Source organism: Nymphaea colorata, chromosome 4 (genome assembly GCF_008831285.2).
Source record: "Nymphaea colorata isolate Beijing-Zhang1983 chromosome 4, ASM883128v2, whole genome shotgun sequence".
Lineage (NCBI taxonomy): Eukaryota > Viridiplantae > Streptophyta > Magnoliopsida > Nymphaeales > Nymphaeaceae > Nymphaea > Nymphaea colorata.
The window spans coordinates 17946600-17958176 of NC_045141.1; the positions used below are offsets into that span (position 1 = coordinate 17946600).

General features: G+C 40.5%; 1 protein-coding gene across 1 annotated transcript; it reads right to left on the reverse strand.

Moving 5' to 3' along the window:
* Positions 1 to 391: 391 nt before the first annotated feature.
* On the reverse strand, positions 392 to 5341 carry LOC116252733 (tubby-like F-box protein 8). Its single transcript, XM_031627210.2, has 4 exons — positions 4661 to 5341; positions 4389 to 4476; positions 1516 to 1636; positions 392 to 1362 (listed from the first exon to the last, which is right to left on the reverse strand). Exons 1-4 carry the CDS (start codon positions 4991 to 4993, stop codon positions 618 to 620), a joined length of 1287 nt encoding a protein of 428 aa, XP_031483070.1. The 5' UTR covers positions 4994 to 5341; the 3' UTR covers positions 392 to 617.
* Between the last annotated feature and the right edge of the window lie 6236 nt (positions 5342 to 11577).

Sequence of the window (11577 nt, forward strand, 5' to 3'; positions counted from 1 at the left end):
GATAAATCGTAATAGCCGCGGACAATAGATGAGAGGTTTGGCCTACATCAGATTCTTCCCTTGTTCTATGGGCCTGATTTTTTCTTGATGGGCGGCCCAACACGAGATTTAGGGTATTTCTGGAAGGGTGATCTCCTTCGGACTACAATGCTGCACTAATTCTTGATGGACCTCATTCCTTTGTCTGGAAGACTGTAGCAAAGTTTTTTGACAAAATGAAGGTGCAAAATCCGTGAACGATCCGCATCTGCAGCCAAAAGGTGCGGAGGTTGCTACTAGTCCAAGTCGATGAGGGCGCCACCACCCACCCGCCCCCATAATGAGTCCATTTTATTATCCACCGCCCGGTCAATTTAGCACAACCACAAGCGAATAAAAGCTAGAAGAAAAATCACAAGAAAGAGACCCCATGCATTTCAAATAAGAATAACACCGGTTGAATATGGTTTCACATATGGGAAATCCAAACCACATACATTTGCTCGGTAAAAATTCCTACATTATCGCAATTTACAAGCTTTTCCGAGCAATTGCCGGTGAAGCTCGACTACAACAGTAATCTGCTTGCTAACATCAGCAGTCTATGACACTACAGAAATCTTGATTGCATAGGGTTTTCATTCACAAGCCAACTTGGTGTCAAAGCTGCTTAGACAAATCCCAAATGCCTGAAATGCAGAGAGCGGGTAGCGGTAATCCATGGTAAAAATATCCTTCCCGATCTTACCAAACTGTAGCAGAATCTTGTCGGGCTCGCTCCCTCCAACAGCCTGAGAAGGGCCAGCAGCAGCCTGAGAAGGGCCAGCAGCAGCCTGCTCCGGTGATTCTATAGCAGCAATCAGCTGAAAATTCTTTACTGAAGCCACGGTGACACGGCCACGGAAATTCAAGCACCAGCATTGTAGCTGCTCGTGCCACCTGGGTGCCTTGTTCTTGAGGACCAAGGGAGCTTCCTTCCCAAACATACTGGCTGAGAGTTCTGAAAAGCGAGAACTGCCAGCAAATGAATCTGTTGGACCCAGTTCTCTTCCACCCACGTGCTCTAGGGACTGAGACAAGGACATACTGGCGAAGGATTCCTCTACGGATCCAGGAAGCTCCATGTAGTAGGGTACGCAGCCTCCTTCCTCGAGGGAAGAAACTGGAATGGAGTGCATGGTACAGCGCATGCGCCTTGGACCTCGTGTGCCAAGCATGTTAAGCTCATAAGCTATATGCGCAATACCATAGCTACCAACAGGCACCTTCGGGGAGACCTTCTTTGAGTAAAATCTCCGACTTGATCTGCTACTGGACATCACAGCCCCACTATATGAAGGTTGGCTGTCGTAGACGGCAAATTTGGTGCCTAAAAAGTTTGACCTGAAATGCATCGTAAGTTGACTATGAGAGATAAGGTAGAGAAAGCACCAAATGTTGCCGCTTAACCGTGATTAAGCAATAATAGTAGCAGCAAACAAGAGCCGCAGCTACCAAACAGCTGGTTATTTAAGAACAGAGAATTTTGGTAGAAACCTTAGTTTTCCTATATAACTGCTACTGTTGCGGGATATGTCCTCTGCATCCATTGATATAATGTACTCGGCATGAGTTGGACGCCTGATTTTTTTGGCAGCAAGTAGAAATTTCCCATTTTCTGCAATCAGCCAACACTATTAGACTAAGTAAATCGAGATCCCACTAAAAAGGATACTAACAAAACCGATCAAGTTAATTGATTACATGCACCATGCATTTAAAGCATACATCTTTCAAGTCTTAGAGTGGGATATGATATCTGAATAAGAAACTCAAGAAGTAATAACAAGAAGCTCATTGGTGTAATAGAGAAGGCCGGTACTCAATCTCAGCTTCTTTCAATAACGTACAAACAGTTCACCACAAGCCAAAGTGCACAACTTTTTTTAGTCACTAAGAACATAATTTTCATCTCCTTGGCAGCAACGCAAAGCCACACAATAACCAACTTGAGACAAGTAAAACATTATCATGTAAACAAAAGAAGCATTTTAACTAGGCAGGCAGCAGTAAACTATTGAATAGATCCACACACACAATAGTAAATGTTTGCACAACTGACGCATTGCTATAATAAGCAGCCCAATTGTGCAATTGGGTTGATCTTTCTTTCAGCAGGCAATTTCCAGAATAGATTAAGAACTGAACCCAAAGTAAATCTCATCTAGGGTCCAAGCTTCCATTTATTATATCCCTGCCACTGCTGAAAAAAGTCCTGACAGGCATGATCAATCGTCTTTCTTGTACAAGAAGCCATGCAGAACATGCACCAATAACATCCGAATCCCACAAATTCAATTTGGATCCAGGAATGTTCTTTTCAGGTATCATTATGGCATATAATTTATAATTGGATACCAAATCCAGTTATTAGGTCTGTTACTAAACAGGAATTAACTATGTCCTTATCAATAAGGGTAATGCCTAAATGACTTCTTTTGGACTTGTTTATTCCTTTTCCTAACTCAATCTTTTCCTCTCTTTACCTACTTTTCCCTAAACTCTTTCCTACTTGAAGTCTTGAACAGATTAGACATAGGATTTCGTGCAATCTTGAATTTGGGTTGCACCAAGCAGGCACACACCTGATGATAAAAGCAACCTGCTCAATTTGTTCATCGTTTTCCATAACCGCGAACTATAGTTCAAAAGTAAGACCATTAAATCCGACAAGATAACCTGTCCTTGATTACCTTCACAGTCAAGCGCCCAATGTATTTATTTCAAACTATATTGCATTTAAAGCTATGACGATCAAATGGCTTGCAACATTCACCATGACAAACATCTGAATTCTCTTGCATGAACTGTTAATGAATCTCAGTCGAGAGTAACCTCCTGAATTTGTCAGTTGATTTAGAAACTATCATAGTCAAGATTTCAAGAGAATAGGAACACTTTCTCGAATGGATCTCTTGAAGGATAGTTTCATTTGCTTCACTTTTGAGGACAGGCATTTCTATGCTGGAAGTGAAGTATAAACACTAATTTCCAATTTCCAAATACATAAGACATGAGCCAACACAGCCAGCTCAAGACCATTCAACATATTCAACACCGATCACCATATTCAACACCGAACAGGGCAAGCAGCCCATTTGATTTCTATATAATTCAACGCATCATTCAACTTGAGAGACACTGCAATTGTAAAAAATTTTCTGAACATTTGTGGAAATAATTTGTCCGCAGCTTCTGTAAGACACAACAGAGACAACCTTCAGAAAGAACTAAGAAGTGAGGAATGCCAAAAATCTAAAAAGGACCTGACTACCAAGCCCAGCAGTTTTTTGATGTATCACTCTGAAAGTGCCTCCTCCTTTGCCACATAATAATGGCTATATCGATTCCTACCTTGAAAATTCAACTTTTGATGGCATGCAAAAGAGCAAATATTCTTGTCTTATGACACCTGCTCAAATGCCATATGACCACCTAGATTTCCCATGTACGGTGGAAAACCACTGACCGATACATCAGGAAAGACAATCAAACTAATATCAAGGATTTGTAATGTCAGAAATCAATAAAATTTACTAGTCCTGGCACATATCGTATGCAACTTTCACATAAATTCCAAAAAATTCTAACAGGAGATCACATATCAGTGCAACGTTAGCTGTCAAGGCGCCTAGATACAGCTCCAGTATTGACGGACTGCCTAGTAGACCTTATCCTTCTTAAAGTATCCTAAATTTAGTAGTTGTCCAGGCGTTTGCCACTAAGCCTTTTAGGGGCCTAGCACTTTTTGCTAACTAAACAATTAATATTCAGTATCATCAGTCACAAAAAATTTTATTATTAATTTAGAATAGAAAAACAAGAATTAAAGATCAAAATTGAGAACTGAGACCTGCCGAGAAGTTCATGCTCTTCTATAGGCATGACTAAGGAACACCACCAAATTCATCTTCATCATAAGTGAAGCAGCATTCCTATACCCTGAACGAGCTGGACTCACCAATATCGTCAGGTCGTGCGATCATGATTCATGGTAAGATTTCTCAATGTGGATCTGCAGTTTACTATATGTCAGCCTGACATTTCTAGATTCCGAAGCAAGATCCTTTCAACTGCCAGATAGAATGGAAAAAAGGAATCATCTGATCCAAACTCAATCTCTTGACGAAGGATAGAACTCCACGAACAACGGGTATATTACTCCCGAAAGAACTCATTACTAACCAACAAAAACACCTACAACTAACCACCTATCAAAACCGCAACCAAACAAATTACAAAGATCTAGAATTTCTACAACTGTATCGCAAATAAAAGGAAGAAATTAACACCCAAAATCCAAACTAAACAAAAGTCACTAAAAAATTGAAGGAGATATTAAAAATAAGAGGTAATAGAAGAAGGCTCACCAGGAGTAAGACCCAAAAAGAGGTGGTAAGTGGACGCCGCTTTATTCCTCTTTATGTAACACTGAATAGGCCCGCTCCTCGGCCCAGGCTGCCATATCCCCAAAACAAAAATGAGATTTAAAACTTTTGAGCAAATCGAAAGCAAGAAAAACAAAAAATAAACAAGAAACTAAAAAGTTTCCACCTTCATCTCGTGCTTACGCCCAAACCAGGAGATATTAACAGAAAAGATGAGACAGATTTTAAAGAAAATGAAAAGGGGAGAAGAGAACCTGTTTGAGGGAGACGGGAAAGGTGAGCTTGGCGCAAAACTCTGGCGCAGACACGACCTCCTTGCACATCTGACGCCAGGAGCGGCAGACGGCGGCGCAGGCGACGACGTGCTTGCGGGCAGGCCAGCTGCTCTCGCTGGCCTCCAGCCGCTTTATCACGTCCCTGAGCAGCTCCGGCGGTAGCCCCGCCCAGCACCCCTGCTGCTGCCGCTCCGCCTCTTCCTCCTCCCTCGCCGCCACCGACGACCTCGACGGCTGCACCACCCCCTTCGCCTCGAAGCTCCGCCGCGACAGGCTCCCCAGCCCATCCCTGACCATGCTTCTGAAGGACATCTCGCCGAAGACCGTCGGCCAAAACGCAGAAACGGGAACAGTTTTAGGGTTGGTGTTGGGGAATGGAAAGCGCTGTCAGTCTGAGCTTTCTCGAGGACCCCGTGAAGCTGCTTTTCTAGAGCGAGTGGAAACCAGAGTGGTTTTTTGGGAGGTGGAAGAAGAAATCAGTAGACAGATACCAAAACCCAAAATTTTTTAATAAGAAATATAAATAAATAAAGACACGGAAAGGAGGTGATCGAGGAGACGATCATCGTGCATGATGCTTCCTTCCTGTGCGTGAGTTTTTAATGGTGGTGGTGGCTGGTGACTGGTGGAGCCTCCTTGCTCCCTCCCCATCATCTTTCTTACAACCCTTTTTTTTCTCAGGTTAACAATATTATTTCTTTTTCATTTTTTCCCAAATTCTTTTTTTCCTTTCGTTTCAACTCCCAAATCCAACGTTGTTCATTTATTATTCAATTAAAAGGAAAGAATTGATGGATTTATCCGTTTCCAAAGGAGAAGTAAAAGTACGTAAATACCCTCGGTTCGAGGCCGAGTTAAGTGAAAGGTAATGAACTTTTGGCGCGTAGAGAATGACCAAACTACCCTCGCCGTCCGCTCGCCTCGGTGCGGTGGCGGTGGGTGGACGATCGGAGGAGGCGGTCGTCGCTGGCGTGCGCCCGTCGACGCCACTCCACCACTGTCCCGTCGAGAGCGGCCGCCACATGTCTTGACTGACTGAGTATCCAAGCATGACGACCGGCACCGGCCGCCGGCGGCCGGCCGGCAAGAAAACCAGCGCTCCACGTGCATGGTTGAGCCCGCGATCGAAGCTATAGCCGAGCTCAGTGAGCCAACTCCAGTTTCTCGTGTTCCCAACAAGTTCTGTTTGTGATGATTATTTAGAAAATCATCTTATCGAAACTTATTTGTATGGCTTGACCTTAATATAATAAGAACAAAGAAAGAAGACTGAGATCGGATCGATGATGTGGGGATCTCGGTGGGCCGAGGCATGGAAAAATATTCCAAGCCACCACGAAGGAGGCGATTTAGTCAGAGCAAATCCCAAATTTCAGCAACCTTTTAAAAAGCGAGGAGAAAATTGAAAGCTCAGTACATTTCGGCGTCGTTTCCAAGTGAGGCTCCTCACTAAGCATACTTATCACTCCTTTCTCGAGCTAACCGATGGTCAATGTGCAGTCAGTGATGGGAAGGTTGCGGGAAGGTTCTCCTTTGACCGAGCTAGCGAAAGGTAGCTTTCTTTGATCCGGATCGAGGACTTTGATATTTCATTATATTGAATCAAGATATTGGGCACATCTCGTCTCGTGTATTTAGCTGTCTCAAAATTGAGTTGCTTGCGACTCTAATTTGAATCAGGATTGAAAAAGACAGAAGGGATGCTAATACTTCATAATTTTATGATCTTTTAATGGGTGTTTGGATGACAATTCGAAAACTAGGTTTTCCGACTAATTGTCTGGGCGCCATCAAAACTATATTAAGAGAAACCTGGTTTGTGAAAGGAAATGAAAAAACTAACCCCTCCTATTCTTTGGATGCGATGCCCAAATAAAAACCCTTAAGCCATTTAAAATTTGGTTGTATAAAACCAAGTTTTCAGAAAACTAAGTTAAACAAAGATACCATCCAAACACTCCTTTAAGAAGCAGAAAATATGAGTAAATGGGTATAAAATATTACCATATAAATAAGTAATGAAAGTGGTTTGAAGGTCGAAGCTTTCCTTTGGGGTCAAGCTATATTATTCAAAATTTTGACGATTAAAACCAAAATCATAGGAAAAACTTGGCCCCTAGTGGCCACTCAAACTTGTGTAAGCAATTTTGCCCACACCAACCTAGAGTGCCTTTACGACTGCGTATCAAATAGGCTAGACTCGATTTAGTCAATTCTTATGAGTTCGAGCCGATAGGAAGCCACCTTAGTTAATTTGACGTGCAAAATAAAATTAGAGTTTTAGGCTTGAAACATTGGAGCATGTGCAGATCGAGAATCAGCAAAAGCGAGGTTGGAAGGACGAGCTAGCGTTGCTACTTGGGCTACACCCTGAATTCGGCACATTTTGGTATACGTCTTATCAAAGCTTGCAAAGTCATGTGACGAAGCGAGGCTTACTACAGATGCAACACTCGTGAAGGCCACCGCTTCCGCACTTTGATGCAACAAGCAACACACATCATCCCTAGATTTGGCCGTCCAAATTTTGCTTTTTGGCCGGCTTTTTTTATTTTGAGGTCAATGTTTCAGGCCTACTTTTCGAGTCTCTCTTTTGACGGATCTCAACCCGCTTCCTAACAGTTTCGGCTCCAACCTCAAAAAACATAAAAACCAAGACAATCATCTCATTAATGACCTCATTTATCAGCTTTTAAAGATCCCTCGCAATCTTTAATACGGAACTAAACTTATGGGGTGTTACAATCCACTCCTTTTAAGGCACACAGGTTCGTGCATGTGGGACCCCAGATCCGAGTATTGAAACTGCTCTGATACCATTATAACAACACAACCCACTCTCGAACTCGAGCCCCTGGTTCGAATGAATCCCAACCCGCTCCCTAACTGTTTCGGCTCCAACCTCAAAAAACTAGGAATCAAGACAATCATTTCATTAATGACCTCCTTTATAATCTCTTGAAGATCTCTCATAATATTCAATATGAGACTAAACTTATGAATCAAAATCTGATGTACCAATTAGATTTAGAAAAGGTTTTCGGTCTAATAACTTTTTTGGTTTTTGTCTCGTAAAAGCATGACCTCAACACCATAGCATGATTTTCCCTTTTTTTTTGTAATCTTTTGTACATTCTCCTATATATGCTGCTGCGATCGATCTAGATTGTAAGCACAATCTACTTTCTTTCTTTTTCTATCTCAATTGGATGCATTGTGTAGGCAGATGCCTACCTTGATTTTTACATTAGCCGCAGGATGACTTTTGCCTTTAAGTAGTTCTCCCTTTCGTCTTCTCCTCCGTCTTTTCTTGCTTTTGTTCCTACTCAGTTTCAATTTTCCATGTTATTTGCTCTTGATTTCTTTGTTAAGGTTTCTCCTTTGACAATTTCACATTTTTTCTCTGTTGCGTGCCACATGAATTTCTTCATTTTGTCAGTCTAGAACGGAGGGAACCTATCAGGAAAAGGTGGTACCTTTATAAAAAAGATGTAATCTCTTTTTCAAGTTCAGTTGAACTTATGTTAATGTTATTTTCTCTCCTCTCTCTCTTTCTCTCTCTCTTTATATATATATATATATATATATATATATATATATATATATCTCTCTCTCTCTCTCTTTCTCTCTCTCTCTCTCTCTCTCTCTCTCTATATATATATATATATATATATATATATATATATATATATATATATATATATATATATATATATATATATATATATATATATATATATATATATATATATATATATATATCAGCCTGGCTCGAAGGGGGCTTTTGGTCCTTGACAGTGGATCTCATCCGGCCACTCATGGGATCTGCAGTTGACCCCATAACATAATAGCACTGTTTTTATTTAAAAACGGTGGGTCAAACACAGTGTGGACTTCAAATCAACCTTGAATCTCTGGAACACACTCAAGGCAGAGGTGGAACTACATCTTGTGGGTAGTTATCCACACGGTTTCAATTAATATCTTTAAATATTTAGTCTGTCGTGTACGTATTAATATCTTTAAATATTTAGTCTGTCATGTACATGCCAGTACCCCTTCGTTAGCCTCCCACTCAAAAGGGGCGTTTGATTACTTGAGATTTCAAATCCGTGGATCTGATCTGACACGTACCACCCTCCATGCACCCCATGTTTTGGTGGGACCGATCCTGCAAAGAGCTGAGGGCCAGCTCGAGCTAGCATCATTCCGCGTGAAGGACATGGATCCTTTCACACTTTATATTTTCAGTCTGTGCTGATCAACCGAAGCAGACGAGAGTTAAATACTGGGAAAGGCTTTTTATTGGTGTGTTTAGACAGATTTGAGACAGGAATAATATGTTTTTTGTTGCCAAACAACCCCTTTTCAAACGTTTAACTTTGCCGTGAAAAATTCAACGCCGCGGTCGGCGGCGGCGACCTCATCTTAGTTATCAAGTGGGAATCCTTATGCTGCCACTCTCACAGGAAGGTGGGGAATATAGGAATCGGGAACTTATCCACCATGAACAAATGTCTCATCCTTCTAAGTCGTTCTTTTTTCATTCATTTATGTGAATAGGTGACATCTTACCCACTTTCATGAAGTGATTTCATAAATATTTGCCTTAATAAAAGGTGCAACTTTAGATATGGCTGCCAGTTGGGAAATTAGCTATTTTTACGAAAACTGCTCAAACCAAAATGCAGTTTTGGCCAGTTTACAATTAGAAGCACTTTCACCTGTTCAGCCACGTGCATCTCTTTCTGTATTTGGCGTCAGTTGGTAGCCATCTGCCTAACATCACCTTAATTTGCTCCATAACAAAAAAAAGGAAGCAAAAAGCTGAAAAGAGTTGAGAGACGTCGGCCAAACCATATGCTTTCACCTGTTTCTGTAGTTACCAAGATATCGAGGAGCTGTCAATTATAACTATCGATCGATCCATTTCTGTGCACATTTGACGAAATTTTGAAGTCTAAAACTTTTCTTTCTTAAGATTAATGACAAAGGTAAAGCGCAGTATTTTCTTAGCAATTAGAAAGTTATAAGATTGTAACAGATGCAGCCATGTACGAATTAAAAGTTCTGACCTCCTTCTGCTTAAAGAGTGGTACGTCTGAACATCTGATGTCAGCTGAACATGCCAAATCTTTACAGAGAAGTATGCATAAGAATAACTGAATAATCTTTGCACAAAAAGCCGTTCCATTCATATTAGTCAGTGGCTTAGTGCTAAGAATGATACAATATTATTGAAAGTGCATACTAATCGGCCTTTGGGCATCTCATTTCTTCACAAAGTCTCGTGCATATAGCGGCGAGAGGTTAACTCAGGCACCTGTGCCGGCCCATGATCCACAACCTTTAGTTCTGTACTGCCCCCTAGAGTCAAAGGTCTTAGATGTCATAGTTATTTTCTTCATCTAAATCTCTGTGTGTATATGTATGTACAGGAGAAGTCAAAACTGGTGGATGCTAGCGGGATCTTGTCGAATAGTTAGAAATTAAAAGTTCGTCACTAAAAAACAATAGCCAAATTGACAAATTATAGTGCAGTGACAGTTCATGGTACTTTTAACGACTGTCTATGGTGCTTTCTACGATAGATTTTTAATTTTTAGCCATCCAACATCTAAGAGATTTGAATCCTCCTATATGTATTATATATGTTAGAATCAGCCTCAAAATGAGACTGATTTTTCAAGTGCTTACCTTCTTTAAGGTTCATCAGTTTTATGGTGAGAGATGGTTTCTAAGAGAAATGATGAAGCTACAAATGTATGGTCATTAGCAAACGATTGAAATAAGAACAATTTATCAGATCCATGGAAGTAAACTTTTCTGCGGCATGGGCCATAGAACATGAAAGAGTGCAGACAAGTGGTCGCCAAAGAAATCGAAGGCAGTAGATAGACTTAAGGGTGTGAAAGGATTGAATATTTAAGGTATCTGATCTGAAGCCAATCTGTCATTTTCACAGTCAGTCGCCATAAATGAAGCACTCCAGATCGGGTTCATATTTGGAAAGTCTTATTTTATTTGATCGTTCTTTAAAATCGATTGGGTCAGTGAACAGAACCCAATCAATATGTAATTTTCATATGAAAGTGTATTTTTTGTTAGAACAATGAGTTGCAGAGTTTTTTGTTGGATTCAACAGATCATAGAATTTATGGGTTCAAATTCTGTTACAATTGGCAAGAGTAGTTTTTCATAGTTGGATCTATTAGAGGCATTTCGCATTGAAATTTTCATAGAGAAAGATCCAATCTGAATAAGACAAAGTACAAATAATTGTACTTCAACATGGAAATTGTCAAAGGCTAAGACCCCCCACTATTAAGATTTATAATGTGCACTGTTTTCTATAAGAGAAATAATATTAACTCAAAAGAGGCAAACTATAGTATAACAGTGAAATTGATGTCAAGTCACCGCGTATGTGTTGCCCAACAACTTTAATACCAAACATTTGGCTTTGTCAAGTTCTCAATGTACTGGCGGGAATATATTCACAAACTAGATGGAGGCTCTTGTGGTTCGGCTACATAAGAAGATGATTTATCTCCAGTCATGCAACCTGTTTGCGTGGTTTTAAAGCACTATCAAGGTGTTGCAGATAGTATTTTTCAAATATATATTGTCGTCAATAAGATTTACTAAATATACTATATAAGAAGTTCAACAGTACTGGGACTGAAAACGTTATATAATGACACTTTTATTTCATATTATACATGAACAGTCTACAAACCTTGAATTAATGTAACAAAATTTATAAGACTGCTAAGGACTTTGAACAAGTTTCCAAGGTTGGGTGCAGTGAAGGTGATTTGGACTGCGGCTAGCTTTCGACATAATGAAAGAGGTAAAACTTCATTGTGAATATCGCAGGAAGAGGATTCCCTTTT

Coding starts and splice junctions, on each gene's coding strand:
- LOC116252733 (XM_031627210.2), bottom strand. CDS start 4,993: ATGTCCTTCAGAAGCATGGTCAGGGATGGGCTGGGGAGCCTGTCGCGG. Junction 4,477..4,660: donor TTCCCGTCTCCCTCAAACAG/GTTCTCTTCTCC, acceptor GGGATATGGCAG/CCTGGGCCGAGGAGCGGGCC. Junction 1,637..4,388: donor CTTTTTGGGTCTTACTCCTG/GTGAGCCTTCTT, acceptor GGCTGATTGCAG/AAAATGGGAAATTTCTACTT.